The sequence below is a fragment of the Piliocolobus tephrosceles genome, chromosome 1 (genome assembly GCF_002776525.5).
Source record: "Piliocolobus tephrosceles isolate RC106 chromosome 1, ASM277652v3, whole genome shotgun sequence".
In the NCBI taxonomy this organism is placed as follows: domain Eukaryota; kingdom Metazoa; phylum Chordata; class Mammalia; order Primates; family Cercopithecidae; genus Piliocolobus; species Piliocolobus tephrosceles.
Window position 1 is genome coordinate 184,688,031 of NC_045434.1, and position 21,341 is coordinate 184,709,371.

General features: G+C 48.1%; 1 protein-coding gene across 1 annotated transcript in view; it reads left to right on the plus strand.

The window, feature by feature from the left end:
* The window catches only part of EPHA10 (EPH receptor A10), a 50,086-nt gene that overhangs the window by 20,700 nt on the left and 8,045 nt on the right, over positions 1-21,341 (plus strand). Inside the window, exons 6-8 of the mRNA XM_026455758.2 lie at positions 9,669-9,802; positions 13,467-13,638; positions 17,687-17,795. Of these exons, the coding sequence (XP_026311543.1) occupies positions 9,669-9,802; positions 13,467-13,638; positions 17,687-17,795 (415 nt within the window). The remainder of the gene's footprint in view (positions 1-9,668; positions 9,803-13,466; positions 13,639-17,686; positions 17,796-21,341) is intronic.

Sequence of the window (21,341 nt, forward strand, 5' to 3'; positions counted from 1 at the left end):
TACAAACTTTGTCAGATACGTGATTTGTGAATATTTTCTCCCACTCTGTGGTTTGGCTTTCACTTTATTGAGAATAGTCTTTCAATCACAAAAGCTTTTAGTTTCTTCTTCCCCCCCCCCCCCAAGATGGAGTCTTGCTCTGTTGCCCAGGGTGGAGTGCAGTGGTGTGATCTCAGCTCACTGCAACCTCCACCTCCTGGGTTCAAGCGATTCTCCTGCCTCAGCCTCTGGAGTAGCTGGGACTACAGGTGCACACCACCACATCCAGCTTTTTTTTTTTTTTTTTTAGATGGGCTAGAGTGCAGTGGCGCGATCTCGGCTCACTGCAACCTCCACCTCCTGGGTTCAAGTGATTCTCCTGCCTCAGCCTCCCGAGTAGCTGGGATTACAGGCACACACTGCCATGCCCAGCTAATTTTTTTTTTGTATTTTCAGTTGAGACAGAGTTTTACTATCTTGGCCGGGCTGGTCTCGAACTCCTGACCTCGTGATCCGCCCGCCTCAGTCTCCCAAAGGATTACAGGTGTGAACCACTGTGCCTGGCCAAAAACTTTTAATTTTGATGAAGTCGAATTTATTTATTTTTTTCTTAATGATTGTTTGTGCTTTTAGTGTCATCGCTAAGAAACCATTGCTTAGTCCAAGGTTAACATTTCTGTGTTTTAGTGTTGTAGTTTTGACTCAAATTATTTTAGAGGATGTGTTTTTATTTCCAGATGACTTGCTTTTATTTTGTTTATCTTTATGTTGCTGATTGTAGTGCTTCATGGAGGATCGTACATGGTAAAAATGTTTAAACTATTTCATGGCTGCTTTAAAACAATGTGGACTATTTTATAGTGTAGTTGTTTTTCTCTCTCTCTTTATATATCTATATCTCTATCTATCTATATATACGCAGATCTTCCTCAACTTAATGACAGGCTTATGTCCCATTAGACTCATTATAAGTTGAAAATACTATAAGTTGAAAATACATTTAATGCACCTAGCCTGGCAAATATCATGCCTTAGCCTAGCCTTCTTTAAACATGCCCAGAATGCTTACATTAGCCTACAGGTGAGCAAAATCACCTGTTTTACAGTGAGTATTTTACATCGAGTATCTCGTGTAATTTATTGAATACTGTATTGAAAGTGCAAAAACAGAATGGTTGTATTGTTTTTACACCATTGTAAAACAATCATCAGTTAAACCATCACGAGTTATTATTGTTGTAGTTCCTTCTTATTTTTTACCTGATGTTCCAAAGACTGAGAGGGGTTCGTCTTGCATTCTACTTGTGATTTTGTTAAAATTCCTTGTATTTGTAATGAATTTTATTTTAAATATTTCAATTTTGCTGATGCACTTTTAGTTTCTTCACCCAGGCCTTCTCAGTTTCTCCATTTTTATCTCATCTCATCTGTTTCTTTTTCTTCTCCATCTGTTTTCTCCTTATGACCTTCTGTCCCTAGTTGGTGGAGACTGTGTTTTCTTTCTTCTTAAAGTGCCAGAGCGTTTTACTTACTCTCTATCATATTAAATCACTTTTCAAGATCTGCTTCTCCTGAGTCTTCAGAATAGTGTTGCTATTCCCTTATTCTGAAACATTTTTTCATATATCCAATTTCTGGTGTTTTCTGTTTACTTGTTCTTGAGTAAGGAGATAGCTGGTGTTTGTTAACAACAACAAAAAAGACGCGTGAATTGCCCTTTGAATTAGTTATGAGGTTTTCAGCTGCAAGTAACAATAAATGTCAGTCTGATTTTATTTTATTATTATTATATTATTATTAGAGACAAGGTCTTACTCTCTCACTCAGGCTGGAGTGCAGTGGCATGATCATAGGCTCACTGTAACCTGGAACTCCTGGGGTCAGGTGATCCTCCCACCTGCGTCTCCCAAGTAGCTAGGACTGCAGGCATGTGCCAACATGCCCAGCTAACTTTGTTTTTTCTTTTTAAATTTTTTTGTAGAGACAGAGTATTGCTATGTTGCCCAGGCTGGTCTCTAACTCCTGGCCTCAAGCAAGACCCCCACCTATGCCTCTCAAAGCTCTGGGATTATAGGCATGAGCCACAGTACTGGGCCCTAACTGACTTTAACTTAAATGATTTCTTAGCTCACATAAGAGGGCTAGAGTTAGAGTTTGGTTCATTCAGCAGCTCAAAAGTGTCCTCAAGGACCCAGGTGTTTTCTGTCTGTCCACTCTGCCATTCTTATCACATAGGCTGGTTCCCTCATGGTAGCAAGGTGGCTGCAGCAGCTCCAGATGTCACATCCTTACCATTCAGAGGCAGGAAAAGAGCTGTTTCTTCCTTGCAGGTATCTTTTCAAAAGCAAGAAACTTCTCTGAATCCCATGTCTCCAGCTAACTTCTTTTGTTGGCCAGAACTGGACTGAAAGCCCAACCCTAAACCATTCATTGGCAAAGGGAATGAGTGCACACAAATGTCTTAGAACAACCAGAATTTACCCAAGTCACCTATGGAGAGAAAGACTCTGAACCAAAAATTCAGCTCAACTAGCAGGAAAGGGAACAAGGCTGTTAACTAGGTTTCCAATAGTATCTGCTGCACCTTTGGCCCTACTTGGGTGCTGGCTGATTCCTATCCCAAATCTACAGCTGGAGAGCAGGTGCTGGGTGTTAGTTTTTAACTCCATTAGCAGGATTTATTAGGCTTTCATCTAATTATCTCTTCGGAGCTGAAATGGAACCATCTTCTACCTCTCCATCCTCTCTATCCCGGCCATCTGATACTTTCCACAACTGTAGCTCAAAATGGACATTTCTAGCCTCCCTTCCCCATCTCTGCCCCTATCTGAATTCACAAGGAACTTTGCCACCTCCTACAATGCTTCATCACTCCTCTCACCTTTGTGCTCAGGTCTTTTCTGGGAGCTGCCATCTCAAAGAGAATTTTGGCTGAGAAGCGCCCCTGGGAGATAGGGAAGAGCACTCTTCCTCGAAAGCAGCTCTGCAGTAGAGTGCTGGCTGTGCATTGTCCACTTGACAAAGACGTGAATTTTTTTTTTTTTTTTGAGACGGAGTCTCGCTCTGTCGCCCAGGCTGGAGTGCAGTGGCGCAATCTCAGCTCACTGCAAGCTCCGCCTCCCGGGTTTACGCCATTCTCCTGCCTCAGCCTCCCGAGTAGCTGGGACTACAGGCGACCGCCACCTCGCCTGGCTAGTTTTTTTTGTATTTTTTAGTAGAGACGGGGTTTCACCGTGTTAGCCAGGATGGTCTCGATCTCCTGACCTCGTGATCCGCCCGTCTCGGCCTCCCAAAGTGCTGGGATTACAGGCTTGAGCCACCGCGCCCGGCCGAATTTTTTTTTTTTTTAAAGGGTCAGACACTGAATGAAAGAATAAAGGATTTTTCGAGTTATTTTTAGAATGAGAGGCAATGCTACACTGTGGGCAGTGTAGCCTGGGGATTCATTACAATTGCGCTTTTTGATCTAGTCCCACTGGCTTCAAAGTAGAAATGTGCCACTTCAAAGTAGAAATGTGCCACTCTACTTTCCAGCGCCCATTCTGGCGATCAGCTGTCAAGACTAGTTTATGGTGATGGTGTAGGTTTTCAGCTCTTACTGTGTCTTTATGTTTTAATTGGAATTTGGGAAAGACGTGGAGTGGAGGCTGCTAGATGTATATAACATTGAAGACTAGAAACCACATCCACGCACTTATCAGAGCCTGAGCCACCTACTCCCTGTCTCCACTTCCTTGCCTTATTACTGTCTGATCAGTACTTTCCTCAATCCCCCGAAGGCACCAGGAACGTCCACTTTGTGAAAGCCGGTGGGAAGTTTGAATCATCATCTTACTCTGTCTCCTGTCAGTGTAAGACATTGCCCAGCGCCAGCTCCTCTTGCTGGAATGCTCAGTCCCTCATACACATTACTTCATAAAATTCCCACAGCAAGCCTGGGAGGTGTCGTCATTGTTCCCATTTTACACATGGGGAAACCAAGGATCAGGGAGTAACATCACTTGCTTGTGGACCAATAGTGGGCTGACCACTGGAAAAGTCAGGAGGGAACCTTCCTAAATGTTCTCTTCCCTGGGCTTCCATCACCATGGTCTTCCTCCTGCCTCTCTGGCTGCTTCTTGTCAAGCTTTTTCTCCTTTGCCTGGTTCTTAAATGTTGGCGTTTCTCAGGCTTATTCCCTGAAAGCCTTTCCTCTTCTCTTTCTATGCATTTTCCCTGGACGGTTTCATCCCTTCACCTTCTCATGGTTCCTGCATCTCCATCTTTCTCCCAGACACCTTTTCTGAGCCCCAGAACCATTTCTCCCACTGCCTTCCTGGCATCTTCTCTTGGAAACCCCTTTGCTGAACACTAACCTCAGGCCTTATTACCTCCCATACATGTGTGTATGTGTGTGTATGCTGCTGTTCATCTGACATCATCTAGACCAGCTGTTCTCAAACTTGCCTGCACACTGGAATCACCAAGAAACTTAAAAAATAAAATAACTAATCCCTGAGCTCCAGCCTACAGAGATGATGATTTGTTTGCTCTGGGTTGTGACCTGGGCATCATTTTTTTTATTGTAAAAAACACATAAAATATATCATCTTAACCCATTTTATGTGTATAGTACAGTAATGTTAACTATATATGTTGTCCAATGGATCTCTATAACTTTTTCTTTTCCTTTTTTTAATTTTTTTTTTTTTTTTTTTTTTGAGACTGGGTCTCACTGTATTGCCTAGGCTGGAGTACAGTGGCAACCTTGACCTTCTGGTCTTAGGCAATCCTCCTGTCTCAGCCTCCCACGTAGCTGGGACCACAGGTGTGTGACACCATGCCCAGCTAATTTTTTGATTTTTTTGTAGAGACAGGGTTTCGCTTTGTTGTCCAGGCTGGTGTTAAAATCCTGGGCTCAAGCGATCCTCCCTACCTTGGCTCTCTCAAAGTGCTGAGATTACAGGCATGAGCTCCTATACCTGGGGTGTAGAACTTTTTCATCTTGCAAAGCTGAAATTCTATATCCAGTCAACAACTCCCCTTTACCCCCACCACCCTCCCCTGGCAACTACCATTCTACTTCCTTTTTTTTTTTGTGGCGGGGGAGGCGGACAGGGTCTCACTCTATCAACCAGGCTAGAGGGCACTGGTGCAATCTTAGCTCACTGCAACCTCTGCTTCCCGGGTTCAAGTGATTCTCCTGCCTCAGCCTCCCAAGTAGCTGAGATTATAGGTGCCCCCCCACCATGCCTGGTTAATTTCTGTATTTTTAGTAGAGATAGGGTTTCACCACATTAGCCAGGCTGGTCTTGAATTCCTGGCCTCAAGTGATCTACCGGCCTTGGCCTACCAAAGTGTGCTGGGTTTACAGGCATGAGTCACTGAGATTACAAACATGAGTCACTGCACCTGGCCTACTATTCTACTTTCTGTTTCAAAGAGTTTGACCACTTTAGATACCTCACATAAGTGGAATCATGCAGTATTTGTATTTTTGTGACGGATTATTTCACTTAGCATAATGTCTTCAAGGTTCATTCATACTGTAGCGTATGACAGAATTTTCTTCTTTTTAAGGACTGAATATATCCTCTTGTATGTATACACCACATATTCTTTTTTCTTTTTTTTTTTACTCTTTTATTATTATACTTTAAGTTCTAGGGTACATGTGCACAACCTGCAGGTTTGTACATAGGTATACATGTGCCATGTTGATTGCTGCACCCATCAACTCGTCATGTACATTAGGTATTTCTCCTACTACTGTCCCTCCCCCCACCCCCACCCCCCAACAGGCTCCAGTGTGTGATGTTCCCTGCCCTGTGTCCATGTGTTCTCATTGTTCAACTCTCACCAATGAGTGAGAACATGCAGTGTTTGGTTTTCTGTCCTTGTGATAGTTTGCTTAGATTGATGGTTTCCAGTTCCATCCATGTCCCTGCAAAGGACATGAACTCATAGTTTTTTATGGCTGCATAGTATTCCATGGAGTATACACCATATTTTCTTTATCCATTTATCCACTTATGAACATTTAGGTTGCTTCCACCTCTTGGCCATTGTGAACAATGCCACAATGAACATGGGTGAGCAGTATCTCTTCAAGACCTGATCTCAGTTCATTTGGATATATGCCAAGAAACAGGATTGCTAGATTGTATAGTAATTATAATTTTTTGAGGAACCTCCATATTGTTTTCCATAGCAACTGCACCAATTTACATTCCTACCAATTTACATTCCTACACAATGGTGTACAAGGGTTCCAATTGTTTTCATTCCTTGCCAACACTTGTTATGTTCTGTATTTTTGGTAGTGGTCATCCTAAAGGATGTGAGGTGATATCTCATTGTGATTTTGATTTGCATTTCCCTGATGATTAATGATATTAAGCATCTTTTCCTGTGCTTCTTGGCCTTTTGTATATCTTTTTTTTTAAATTTTTTTTTGAGGCAGAGTCTCACTCTGTTGCCCAGGCTGGAGTGCAGTGGTGTGATCTCAGCTCACTGCAAACTCCCAGGTTCAAACAATTCTTGTGCCTGAGCCTCCCGAGTAACTGGGATTACAGGTGCACGCCACCACGCCCAGCTAACTTTTGTATTTTTAGTACAGACGGGGCTTCACCACGTTGGCCAGGCTGGTCTCAAGCTCTTGACTTCAGGTGATCTGCCCCCTTGGCCTCCCCAGGTGCTGGGATTACAGGCAAGAGTCACCGCACCTGCCCGGCCTGTATATCTTTTTTGAAGAAATGTCTACTCAAGCTGGTCTGAGTGCAGTGTTGTTTGCAACTAATTGATCACAATCAGTCATAGATTTCTTTGTTCCTTCTCCACTCCCGCTGTCTCTATTTTTTAGTTGAGCTATTTGGTCTTTGTTGTTGAGTTCTAGACGTTCTTTATACATTCTGGATATTAACCCCTTAGATAAATGGTTAGCAAGCATTTTCTCCCATTTCAAAGATTGCCTCTTCACTCTGATTATTGTTGCCTTTGCCTTGCAAAGGTTTGATGTAGTCTCATTTGTCTACTTTTGTTTTTGCTGCCTGTGCTTTTGGTGTCATATCCAAGAAATCATTGCCAAATCCAGTGTCATGAAGCTTTCTCCTGTGTTTTCTTCTAGGAGTTTTATCATTTCAGATCCTACATTTAGGTCTTTAATCCACTTTGAGTTAATTTTTTGTATATGATGTCAGGTGAGGGTCCAACTTCATTCTTTTGCAGGTGGATATTCACTTTTCTCAGTGTCATTTGGTGAAGAGACTATCATTTCTGTATAGCATAACCTTGGTACTCTTGTGGGAGATCATTTGACCATACATGGAGAGGAGTTATTTCTGGGCTCTGTATTCTGTTTCATTGGTGTATATGTCTGTACCATATTGTTTTGATTACTGTAGCTTTGAAATATGTTTTGAGGTCATGAAATGTGAGGACTCTACCTTTGTGTGTGTGTGTGTGTAGATTTCGTTTTTGGTTGGTTTTTGTAAATGATAGAGTCTCACTGCATTGCCCAGGCTGGTCTCGAACTGCTGGCCTCAAGTGATTCTCTTACCTTGGCCTCTCAAAGTGCTGGGATTACAGATGTGAGCCACTGCCTCTGGCCCAGCTTTATTTTTCCTTCCCATGATTGTGTTGACTATTCACGGTCCTTTCAGATTCCATATGAATTTTAGGATGTTTTTTGTATTTCTGCAAAAAAATGCCTGGGATTTTGATAGGATTGCATTGAATCTGTAGATCACTTTTGGTATTAGAGACATTTTAACAATATTAAGTGTTCTATTCCATGAACACAGGATGCCTTTCCAATTATTTGTGTTTTATTTAATTTCTTTCAGCAATATTTTACAGTTTTCTGTATAAAAGTCTTTCATCCCTTTGGTTAAGTTTATGTCTAAGTATTTTATTATTTTTGATGCTATTATAAGTGGGATTGTTTTCCTAATTTCCTTTTTGAATTGTTCCTTGTGTATAGAAACACAACAAATTTTTGTGCATTGGTATTGTATTCTGCAACATTGCTGTATTTTGTTTATTAGTTCTAAATTTTATTTTATTCTTTTGAGATGAAGTCTTGCTCTGTTGCCCAGGTTGGAATGCAGTGGCACGATCTCGGCTCACTGCAACCTCTGCCTCCTGGGTTCAAGTGATTCCCCTGCCTCTGCCTTCCGAATAGCTGGGACTACAGGCATGCACCGCAACACCCAGCTCATTTTTGTATCTTTAGTAGAGATGGGGTTTCACCATGTTGGCTGGGATAGTCTCGATCTCTCTCTCTTTTTTTTTCCCTGAGACAGAGTTTTGCTTTTGTTGCCCAGGCTGGAGCGCAATGGCACAATCTCGGCTCACTGAAACCTCCACCTCCTGGGTTCAAGCGATTCTCTGGCCTCAGCCTCCCAAGTAGCTGGGATTACAGGTGTGCACCACCATGCCTGCCTAATTTTGTATTTTTTAAGCAGAGATAGGGTTTCGCCATTTGATCAGGCTGGTCTCAAACTCCTGGCCTCAAGTGATCTGCCCACCTCAGCCTGACCTCAAGTGATCCACCCGCTTGGCCGGTCTAGATCTCTTGACCTCGTGATCCGCCTGCCTCAGCCTCCCAAAGTGCTGGGATTATAGGCACAAGTCACCACGCCTGGCCTAACAATTTCATGTGTAGAATCTTTAGGGTTTACTATATATAAGATCATGTCATCTGTAAACAGAGATAAATTTCCTGCTGCTTTTCCAGTTGGATGCCTTTTATTTCTTTTTCTTGCCTAACTACTCTGGCTAGAACTTCTGGTATTATGATGAATAAAAGTAATGACAGCAGACATCTTACCCTTTTCCTGATGTTGGAGGGAAGGCTTCCAATCTTTCACCATTGGGTATGATACTCACTGTAGACTTTTCATATATGTCCTTTATTCTTTTGGGATAATTTCCTTCTATTTCTAGTTTGTTGAGTGTATTACCTCTTTTTTTTTTTTTTTTTTTTTTTTGAGATGGAGTCTCGCTCTGTCACCCAGGCTGGAGTGCAGTGGCACGATCTCGGCTCACTGCAACCTCCGCCTCCCGGGTTCACGCCATTCTCCTGCCTCAGCCTCCTGAGCAGCTGGGACTACAGGCGCCCGCCATGACACAAACAATTCTACTAAAAATTTTTTGTATTTTTAGTAGAAACGGGGTTTCACCGTGTTGGCCAGGATGGTCTCGATCTCCTGACCTCGTGATCCACCCGCCTTGGCCTCCCAAAGTGCTGGGATTACAGGCGTGAGCCACCGCGCCCGGCCGAGTGTATTACCTCTTGGTCAGACCATTGGAATCATTAAGTAGCAGGTTTTTCTGCCTCTAAATGCTCTCTTATGTCTCCAAGCTGCAGCAAGTATAGAAAGAGCCTGGAGCATTAGAGCCAACCACCATGAGAGAAGCTGGGGTGTAAGGGGTGGGCAAGCAGCAGAAGGCCTAATGCTTTTCCTCTACGGGACAATGAAGAAAAGAGCTGTAGGGGCAGAGAGGCCTCTTTCCTCTGGTCCCACAGACTCCTCCCCTTTGGCCACGCCTCTCAGACTGGTCCCTAGCCCCGCCCACAACCCCTTAGACCACGCCGCAGGCCTCTGTAGTCCAGTCCCACAGCCACGCACGCCTCACCCTCTTCCCCACACCCCCAGCCCTGCCGTGCAGTGGGGCAAGGTGGAGAATCCCACATTACTTACTTTCAGCGCCCTGGGAGGAGGATGAGATCCGCAGGGACCGAGTGGAACCCCAGAGCGTGTCCCTGTCGTGGCGGGAGCCCATCCCTGCCGGAGCCCCTGGGGCCAATGGCACGGAGTACGAGATCCGATACTATGAGAAGGTGAGTGCGTGCCTGGGAGGGACCTGGAGCCTGCTCCGCACCTGTCCCACCGGGCTTCCGGTTCTTCAGGCAGTCCTCCCAGCAAAAGCCCTCGTTACTCCCTTTGTAAACATAACCGCCCGTCTCCTAGGGGCCCCAGACTCGAATCTCCCCGTCCTCCCCCGGACTCCTGCTCTTCCTCTCTCAGCTCAGGTCTGTCTCCATCACCAACCATCTCCATTGTCCCCATGTCACTTAGTGTTTCAGTTGACTAAGAGCTTTCTCTGGGGCCCGGCCCAGATTTTGTGTGGCTGAATCTTATACGTACCATATGTAGAGCCCTTTTAAAGAAAAAGGACACAGAAAGATCGTATCATTTCTGATTTTACAAAAATGCCTGACCATGGAGCACATTGCTAGGTGTAGTGGTGTGCTGGTAGATGTTTAACAGCCAGCTTTCCAATAAATGTATGAGTTATTATAATTCCAGTCATATAAAAATATGTAGCACAGCATTTACAGTGATAATAAAATATGTACATAACTCTTGATTGTGAACTCCATATAGCCAATTGATCCCCATAGGATATTTGTGCTGATTTTTGCTGACCTCTTGTATCGGTTGTCAATCTGTGGTTGCAGCTTAGCTCTGATGTAACAAATGGAGTCACATCCCAATCTGCTCTTTTCCCCATAAGTTTATTATCTTTATTTTTATTTATTTATTTATTTGGAGACAGAGTTTCATTCTTATTGCCAGGCTGGAGTGCAGTGGCGTGATCTCAGATCACTGCAACCTCCGTCTCCCAGGTTCAAGCGATTTTCCTGTCTCAGCCTCCCAAGTAGCTGGGATTACAGGCATGCGCCACTACACCCGGCTAAGTTTTGTATTTTTAGTAGAGACAGGGTTTCTCCATGTTGATCAGGCTGGTCTCGAGCTCCTGATCTCAGGTGAGGTCGATCTCCTGACCTTTAGCCTCCCAAAGTGCTGGGATTACAGGCGTGAGCCACTGCACCCGGCCAATTTATTATCTTTAAATCTGATATGCAAGTTACCGTTAAACTGTTTCTCACTTCGGTGCAAATTATATTCACTAAAGTGAAACCTCTTTCAGCTTCTACATGTGTCAGAACTTCACTCACTCCTCAATGACATGAGGGACTCCTTTGCTGAAAATAGTTTTTGAATACTAGAAGTCTGTTCAGACCTGTGAGTGTTGGGGGTGAGTGAGAAGGAGGAGAGAGTCCTGAGTCACTGCTGGGTGTCTAACCTGGGTAACCCAGAGTATGAGGTACCACTGTCTGAGATGGAGAAGCACTGAGGTGGAAGCACAGGCTTGGAGCAAGCTGATGAACCTGATTTTGCTCATCTAGCATTCAGGTGGCCTGTGAGACACCCAGGTGGACTTGCTCAAGCTTAAGGGAGAGGTCTGGCCTGGAGAGAGAGAGGGGGGGGGGGTTGGGGGCTCTCAGCATAGAGACAGTAGCTGCTGCCAGGGGACTGGAGGAGAGAAACGAGAAGGGGAATGTGTCTGAGAAGAGTGGCCAGGACAGAGCCTTGAGGAATGCTGATGTTTAGGGACAGCAGCAAAGGACACTGGGAAGCAGGTGCTTAGAAAGGACTCACTGAATGGACTTTGAGGATCAGGGCATAGACGAGAGTCCCAAGGCTGAGGTGGGTGGATACTCCCAGGCTGTTGAGCATGAAAACCCTCAAAAAGAGGAGTAAGGACCAGGCTCAGTGGCTACCACCTGTGATCCTAGCACTTTGGGAAACTGAGACAGGAGGATGGCTTGAGGCCAGGAGTTCAAGACCAGCCTGGGCAACAAAGTGAGACCCCCCCCCCCCCACCACCACTACAAAAAAGAAATTAGCCAGGTATGGTGGTGTGCGCCTGTGGTCCCAGCAACTTGGGATGCTGAAGCAGGAAGATCGCTTGAGCCTAGGAAGTCAAGACTGCAGTGAGCAGTGATTGCACGGCCGCACTCCAGCCTGGGCAACAGAGTGAGACCCTGTCTCAAGAAAACCCACCAAAACCCCAAATACAACAACAAAAAAAGGAACAAGGCCGGGCGTGGTGGTTCACACCTGTAATCCCAGCACTTTGAGAGGCCAAGGCAGGTGGATCACCTGAGGTCAGGAGTTTGAGACCAGCCTGGCTAACATGGCGAAACCCAGTCTTGATTAAAAATACAAAAATTAGCCAGGCATGGTGGTGGGTTCCTGCTACTTACTCCCTGCTAATCCCAGCTATTCAAGAGGCTGAGGCAGGGAGAACTGCTTGAACCCGGGAGGCGGAGGTTGCAGTGAGCTGAGATTGCACCACACTGCATTCCAGCCTGGGTGACGCAGCGAGACTCTGTCTCAAAAAAAAAAAAAAAAAAAAAAAAGGAACAAGTATCAAGTATCAAGTATAAAAGTGCTATATTTGAAAGGCTTCAGGGCACTCTCATGGAGCCTGCTGAGCAGAAGCCTTGCTGGGCCACTAGACCTGGGTGGGTGTCCGGCAGCTCCCCTCTGGAGCCACAGTGCTTCTCATCTCAACCTTTCTCTGCACACCAGTCCAGCCCACGTTGCAGAGGGGCTTGCTTGCAGCACATTGCCAATGCCCAGGTGGGCAGCCTTGCATTCCTCCTCCCTGCCCCTAGCCTGCCCTACCTTGGAGGTCCTGAAGCCACTGCTTCTCTGTCTTTCAATGGATTGTTGAGATGCCTGGAAGAGAGATTCTGATTGGCCCAGCTTGGGTCAAAGTTCATCCCAACTCCTGAATGCTATGGTCAAAAAGCTGGAGCCACAGAATATCAGCGGGGAGAGTAACCTTCCAGGGCTGTGAATATGGCAGGGACTCTAATAAGGTGTGGGCAGGGATGAAACGACGGGAGGAGCATCTCTAGTATGCCATCGTCAGGTGTGTTGGGGTGGAGTTGGGGGCAGCATGATGTTAAGCAAAAAACACAGGCTCTGCAGGGATTCAGAGGGCGCACTGGCCCCTTCCTTGATGTGAAACTCACCTAAAAAGGAGATGGAAATGCTGACTCCACAGGGCCATTGTGAGGCTCACAGGAGGTAAAGAGTCTCATGTAGAAGCTGGCACTGAGTAGGCACTCATCAGTGATAGCCCCAGCTGGGGCCTTGGGGGAGTCTTTACCCCTCTAAGCTGGGTTTCCTTATCTGTGAAACAAAGAAATAAGATAATACTTTCTGTCCTCTGAGCCTTGCAGGACAGTTGTGAAAAATCAGACATCAAGGAAAGGAAAAGCCTTGTGGGCCATTGGGGGCTTTCGTGGGTTAGGGCTCATTCTCTCATTCTGTCCTTTGAGGCTCCAGGCCTGCCTAGGGCACTGGCCCAGCTCAGCCTGGATGGACAGGCCCTGGTGGCCCTCGTCCTGTCATCCCCCGGAAGGAGGATCTGGCGTCTTCTCTAAAATTTCTCTTACGCAGAGGTGGGGCTATTCTCAGCTACAAGTGCCACAGAGTGTGGGTGGGAGCTTGTGGTGAAGACAGGGGCTGAGGATCCAAGGGAAAGATCCCTGGGAACCCCCAAGATGATTGGGGTTGGGTTTTCCCACTCAGCCCACATTCACCTAAGGATGCTTCTCCTGCCTCCCTGTTCCTGTTCGCCCTTTGTTCTCCTAGAACAGTGGACCTGGCGCTGGTGGGCTTCACTTCTTGATCTCTCTCCAGGGTCAGAGTGAGCAGACTTACTCCATGGTGAAGACAGGGGCGCCCACAGTCACTGTCACCAACCTGAAGCCAGCTACCCGCTACGTCTTTCAGATCCGGGCTGCTTCCCCGGGGCCATCCTGGGAGGCCCAGAGCTTTAACCCCAGCATTGAAGTGCAGACCCCGGGGGAGGGTAAGTAGTGTGTATGAGTGGACAGGGACCTAGACAGAGAGAACCCTGCACGGGGCTGAGGCAGGGAGACAAATAGAGGGGGAGAGTTATCTGGAGTTATCTGTGCAATTAAGGGAGCCTGCAGAACAGTTTAATTACAGCCTAATTAATTAATGACTTTGGAATCCACTGACTAATGCCTGTTCACCGACTTGAATTAGATTGGGAAACTGTCCTGGAGGAGCTCACAGGAGACGGGTTTGTGAACAGCTATAACCCATGTCTCAGCTGGATAGAGACTCAGTTTGGATATAGACCCAAACATGGGACACTGTCCCTTTCCCCACTAGGCCTTAGAGCGTGATGCTGACTTCACTGAAGGTTGATGGACATGAAGGGGTTGCATTGCTGTGATAAAAACAACAAATAAGGATTGCAACCGGGTGCGGTGACTCACGCTTGTAATCCCAGCACTTTGGGAAGCCGAAGCAGGTGGATCACCTGAGGTCAGGGGTTCGACACCAGCCTGGCCAACATGGTGAAACCGTGTCTCTACTAGAAATACAAAAATTAGCTGGGCATGGTGGTGGGCACCTATAATCCCAGCTACTTGGGAGGCTGAGGCATGAGAATCGCTGAAAACCGCGAGGCAGAGGTTGCAGCAAGCCAAGATTGTGCCACTGCACTCCAGCCTAGGGTCACAGAGTGAGACTCTGTCTCAAAAAAAGAAAAAAAAGAAGAATTGCCTACCTTAAGTGGGTAAATCACATGTTATGTGAATGATATCTCAATAAAGCTGTTACCAAAACCAAACAAAAACTGGACATTGAATATCCTCATCTGAAAACATCTCTCTGCCTTCTCCACAATATTGTGCTTTCCTCCCTCCTCCTTTACTTCCCTCCCCGGTTCCTCTTCTCCCCACCCACTCCCCAATTCCCTGATGTGTGCAGAGCAGTTTAGCTGTCTTGTTGCTTTGCCTGCTGCTAACCTGGCCCTCAGGATCTCACCTCTATCTACCCTGAGCAGCTCATGAAAATATTTTCCTGAACAAAGGCAGTTCCCCCTAAGAGGCATTCTGGCACCAGCTGTCAAGATAATAATTCTTTCCAACCTGCTACATGACTCTAATCCAAGATAGGAAGAGCTCTGAGCCCAAAGCAAGGTGAAGATAAAATGTTGAAGGGGTCTGAGTTCTGGGAAGGAAGACCACACTTCTTGCCTGAATGCAAAAAGTGTTAGACCTCGGCCAGGTGCTGGAAAGAGGAGATTAAAGCTGGGGAATATTTGAATGTGTACAGATGGGCAGGGAGGCATTTTGGGGAGAGGAAGCCATCTGAACAAAGGCGGGCAGGTTTTTCTGGAGTGGGCGTGTGGGGGGCAGGAGCTGGGGGCTGTCAGTGGAGAAGGGCTGATGGTCTCCATTCATTGGGTACCTCTCAGTTGGTAGGGACTGCTGAGATCCCAGCCCCCCTTCCTGTGGCCGTGGCTATGGTTCTCCTAATCTGCAGAGTGTGGTTTCCCATGAGCTGTGTCTCCAAACTGAGATTTTTGTTTGTTTGTTTGTTTGAGATAGGGTCTTACTGTGTCACCCAGGCTGGAGTGCAGTGGCACAATCACAGCTCACTACAGCCTCAACTTTCCAGGCTTAAGTGATCCTCCCACCTCAGCTTCCCAAGTAGCTGAGACCACAGGCGCTCACCACCATGCCCAGCTAATATTTTTACTTTGTTGGGGGTCTCACTATGTTGCCCAGGCTGGTCTCGAACTCCTGGGCTCAATGCAGTTCTCCTGTCTTGACCTCCCAAAGTGTTAGGATTAAAGGTGTGAGCCACCATGCCCGGCCCCAAATCAAGGTCTTGGTGAACATTTATGCGCCACCACTGTGCTAGTTACCTGTTGCTATTAACAAGTTGCTGCAACATCTAGCAGGTGAAAACAACAAATATTTACAATCTTATTTTTCCATGGATGGGTAATATAGGTGCCTCTCAGCTAGGTGCCAGTGACTTAGGGTCTCTTCCAAGGCTGCCGTCAAGTTGTCCTCAGGGGCTGTGATCATCTCGGAGCTTAGCTGGGGGAGAGTTCACCTCCTGCTCGGGGTCTTGCTGGTTGCTGCTGAGGCACGCTGTTCCTTGCCCCGTGGGCCTCTCCTTAGGGCTGCTCACCACAACCGCTAGGTTCTTCCAGAGACTGTGAGCCAGGGAGAGGACACCCAAGACAGAAGCCATTCGTCTTGTTTACTCATCTTGGAAATGACACCCCAATACTCTTGCCATATTCTGTTCATTAGAAGTGAGTCCAGCCTGCACTCACGGGGAATGGATACCAGGAGGTAGGGATGCCATCTCAGAGGCTGCCCACTGCTAGCATCTTTCTCCATTTCTGTGTCCACATGGAGCCTCATTTCAAACGGTTCTTGGCAACTCTGTTCCCCTCTGTCCCTGCCCAGACCCTTGGCCCTCTTTACCTCTGGAACCCTGGGCTCTGAAATACCTTCTTTGACTCTAGCATTTTTGGTCTCTAAGTCTCCTCTTCTGTTCCTCACATGCTCTGTGACATCCGAAAGACAGCTCACTGGATCCTACCTCATTTTCAAGGCTTTTGGCTCCTCCGGGCCCCACACGCATCTCTACCCAGCCCCTGCAGATGAGCTCATCAGAAATACCCCCTAACTCTGCCAGCCCTCATTCCCTGGGCGTCTTGCTGCGTCCACCTGCTAGTCCCCAGATTTGGACCTTTCTCCTCCCCAGGTCCCACGCGGAAGCTGTCTGCAGAGGTGTACTTTCCAATCTCAGTTCAGTCTTCAGGGCCACTTAATACTTTTCCCATTCCTAATAGTTACGCCAAACCTTCACCTCTCTCAAGCACCTCCTCTCCATCCTCACTCCCACCTCAGCAGACACCCTCATTCCTTTTCTTCTTGGGCGGGAACTCTCTCCACTGCTCCCTGTTGCCCACAGGAGAAAGTTGTTACTCCTTAGCTTAGCATTCAAGGCCCTCCAGGTTCTGGCTCCCCCAGTTCCCTCCATCTCCCCACCCTCCAGCTTCCTATTTGCCACTCTCCACCTTCGTGCAGTCTGTTTCCCAGACACATGGGATGACTTGCCATTTTCAGACCCAGCGTGTGCATCAAGACACCATCAAAACTCCTTCCAGTCTGCAGGTCCAGTTCAGATGGCACCTTTTTTTGTGAAGCCTTTCTCATTGACTTTAGGAAGACATTATTGTGCCTCTGCTCAACTCTGCTCATTTCTGTTTCTTTTTCATCCTACAGTTAAGATTTTTGTTTCTATCTCACCCACAGGCCCATGCACCCCTCCAGATTCATCACTGTCTCCTCACTACTAATGCAAACTGGGCACATAGGTGGGATGGATAGATGGGTTGGTTGGATAGATTGATGAATAGGGCTGAGAGCGAGGGTCCTCTGGGCTGCTCTCTTGGGGAAATAGTTCAAAGCAGAAACTTTGGAATCAGGCAGAGACTTTTGGAGTCATGCTCAAATCTTAGGTTCACCACTTTTTAGCCATGTGATCTTGGGCAAATTATGTAATTTCTCAACCTTAGTTTCCTCAGCTGTAAGATGGAGATGGCAATACCTTCCTGGATTATTGTGATGATGAAACAAGACAGTATAGTGAAGGCAAATGGCCCAGTGTCTTGAATGGAGTAAGGTGCAGTTACCATTAGCCCTTTTTATTATTGTTGGGGGTAGGGAGATCAGAGCAGAGGCCATTCCTCCTGCAGAGCGACTTTGAATCTCTCACTGCTCATCTGAAAGGCATAGACAGAGGCCTGGCCCTGCCTATCTGGACTCCTGCCTGTCTCTCTGAGCAGGAGCTGGGCTGCCGTGGAGGTGTCCTGCCCTGAGAGTAGAGGAAGCTCTTAGGACTCCAGGTGCCACTGTGGTCAGTGGAACTGCCTTGGTGCCTCTGTGGCTGGGAGACAGTGCCAAGTGCAGAGGTGCTGTGGGAATCCTGCTACAGGGTGAGGACAGGAGTCTGCCTTGGGGCTTGCCTAGGAGCCTGGTCCTCTGCCCACCTCAAACTCGTGATTTTCCTCCCAGCTGCCTCAGGGTCCAGGGACCAGAGCCCCGCCGTTGTCGTCACCGTAGTGACCATCTCGGCCCTCCTCGTCCTGGGCTCCGTGATGAGTGTGCTGGCCATTTGGAGGAGGTAGGTGGCTGGCCCCAGCCTAGGTGACCCCTGGTGTGTCATGTCCCGTGCACAATAACGTGTGCTCACAGGTATCTCTGCCCGCTTTGCACACAGGCAGATTTGCACCCGCAAGCACACTGCTGTACAGATATAGGTGTGCATCGTTCTGGCCCCTCCCCCACTCACTGTTCATGCGGCAGCCAGCACTGCAGCTAGCTCAGCCGCTCTGGGATGAAGGGGATTTAGCGCCTTAACTCATTAAATGTCAGAAGGCATCACTGAGGAAGGAATCAAGCTCCAGCTGCTCCAGTGTGATTAGGGTTCTCCGGAGGTGCTCAGAGGCCCCCAGCCGCTGCCCCCAGTCCTCTTGAGGCCCTTGAACACAGGAAAAGGGGGAAAAGACAGAAATCTTGTGTATGTATATGTATGGGAGGGGCAGGACAGGGAGGGCAATTCATAAAGCAGAAACCTCCCACCCCTAGCAGAAAGAAGCTTGCAGGAGGGTGAGCAGAGAAAGGGGATAGGAGGAAGGGGAAAGACGTAGAGCTTGAACCTGGTTCAGAGAAGATTCTAGTCCTTTTGCGGGCAGCAGAGGCCTCCTGGCATGTATCCTCCCCTTCTCCCCAGGGCTACACTCTGCTGCAGGCAGAGTCGCCCAGATGGGTCCCAGGCTTCGCTGAGATCAGCAGACCAGAGAGGTTGGAAATTCTGCATGAGATGGGCTGGAGTGGGAAAGCAGAGGAGAGAGGTGGGCGGGCCAGGGAGCCACATCTCAGCATCCTGAAACTGCCTGACAGCTGGAAGGACAATGGGCATTCATTTGGTACTGGCTATTTGCTTGGCCTTGAATGAGGCACTGAAAGTGACTGAGTGGGAGAGAACGCTGTCTCGCTAGTCTAGAAGCCAACTCTGCCTGGGCCAGGCAAATCAGGAGGGCAGGACAAGAGTAGGAAGCTCCTTGCTCATGGACCATGAAGGTCCATGTGCTGGACCTGTTGAAAAAGCAGGGATGGGCCGGGCGCGGTGGCTCAAGCCTGTAATCCCAGCACTTTGGGAGGCCGAGACGGGCGGATCACGAGGTCAGGAGATCGAGACCATCCTGGCTAACACGGGGAAACCCCGTCTCTACTGAAAATATAAAAAACTAGCCAGGCCAGATGGTGGGCGCCTGTAGTCCCAGCTACTTGGGAGGCTGAGGCAGGAGAATGGCGTAAACCTGGGAGGCGGAGCTTGCAGTGAGCTGAGATCCGGCCACTGCACTGCAGCCTTGGCGACAGAGCAAGACTCCATCTCAAAAAAAAAAGTAAAAGAAAAAAAGAAAAAGCAGGGATGGACAGATGCCAAGAGCATCTTATCCTGGCTTTGCACTGAGGGGCTCTGAGAGGCAGAAGGAGGAGGGATATGAGCAAGCCAAGAGCCCCTCTTCCGGGCAGAGGCTCTGCAGGACAGGAGTGCCCCGGGGACAGGTGCGCTACAGAGGCGGAGCAAGCCATTGCGGGATTCCAAATCCAGCTGCACCGAAATGGGGAGAGTGAGCCTGCTTTAGTGTGGAGGGGTAGAGAGGCGTTCTCTGCCAGCATGCGTGTCCCAGCCCGGCGGGTTCTCTGCAACACCTCTCACACCGTCCTGTGTGTAGGAGCTGCTCTGCGCCATGGTCCCTCGCCTCCAGTTTCCCTCCTCTCCAGTCCACCCTGGCTTGCCCACTTCTCACCAGGCCATGTGGTCCAGTGGAAGCCTCTCTCCTCTCCGCACCACGCACCCTCTTTGGCTCCTCCATCCACTCAACCTTCCCCACTTCATTTCCACCCATCTTTCCTGGATGTTGCTCCTCATTCCTGGAAATCCTGTCACCACCCTGGGCGACTTCAGTGGCTGCCAGACAGCCTGGCCCATCCCTTGCCCCTCAGTTCTTTGACTTCTCATTCCCAATAATCATCTCTTCTGTTCCTCCTGGCCATCCCCCTGGAATGCTTCGCCTCGTTACTTTTTTTTTTTTGAGATGGAGCCTTGCTCTTGTCACCCAGGCTGGGGTGCAGTGGCACGATCTCAGCTCACTGCAGCCTCTGCCTCCCCGGTTTAAGTGATTCTTTTGCCTCAGCTTCCTGAGTAACTGGGACTACAGGCCTGTGCCACCATATCCAGCTAATTTTTTTGGTATTTTTAGTAGAGATGGGGTTTCGGCATTTTGGCCAGGCTGGTCTCGAACTCCTAACCTCAGGTGATCCACCCACCTCAGCCTCCGAAAGTGCTGGGATTACAGGCATGAGCTACCATGCCTGGCCTCACCCCAATACTTAATCCAGTACCCCTCTTGGCCTGCAGATTCCCTATCTTTGCAGCTTACTGTTTTGGCCACACCTGTCACACCTGTTCTTTAGCCTCCTCACTGGCCCCTGGGCTACTTACCACCAAACCTACAAACCTGCCTGCTTCTGCACCCATCCTCACCCCCTTTCCTCTAGAGGAGGTGATCCTCCCAGCCAGGATCAGTCCTTCCAGCTATGACTGAACCCCACCCCTTTGCCATCTTGGGAGCCCACTGTTACTCCTAATGTCCCCCTCTCCCCCCATAGCAGCGAACACGTGTGGAGGCTTGGTAAGCTGTCTCACATGCTGCTGTCTGGAAGGCCTGTCTTTATCTTGATTTTATTAAAGAGAAAACGGAGCCACCCAGTGCCACAGATACCGAGTGGAGGAGCTGGGAAGCAGGTCCGTGCAGTCAGGTTCTGAGCCCAGGCTGTCAACACCCTTCGGTGGCTGCTTCCCGCTGTGTGACAGCCTTGCTCCTCCTTCCCATCTATATCTATATGTGATCATCTCTGTCGTGAAAACTTTGGAAACTCCTCCCTTGGTCTTTCCTCCTTGTACCTTTATGTGATTTCTCTCTACCAACCCCTCTACTTTCTCTGTCCTTGGTCTCCGTGATACCCTGCCCGAGTTTCCCTCTGCTCTCCTTCTGTTCCTCTGGTGGTTCTTTTGTACTGTCCTTGATGCTTCCTTCCTCTAGCCTGGATGTTGGGGTTTCTCAGACTTATTCCTAGTCCCTCTTCTTAGACTCCATCCTCTCCCGGGGCCATGCTCATTGCTCCTGAGTTGTATCTGCAGAGCAGGCCTCTCTTCCAAGTTCCAGATACACACACGTTGAACTCCCTTCTTATCTTCCCAGCTTATCCCCTAGGCCTGCAAACTCAGATGTCTAAATATGAACTTTTTGTCTCCTCGTCGCAGTAAATGGCACCACCATAAACTCTGTGGGCAACTTCTCCCTGTTCCTTTCTGCCATCCAGCAACCTCTCTGCCCTGTGGCCTCTGTCACCTCCATGTCACTCGAGTCCTCTGCCTCTCTCCATGCCCATGTTGACCCCATAGCTGGAAGCACTGCCAGCTCCTCTCCTGTAGTGACACCCGCGGCAGCTTCCACTCTGCAGCTGGAACTCTTTCTGAAGCAGAAATCAAATCATTGCACTCCTTTGCTTAAACTCCACAGGGGCTCTCCTCTGCTCCCAGAATAAAAGCTGAAGTCTATCTTGGCCAGCAAGGCCTTGCTTCTGGGGGCTCCAAGTG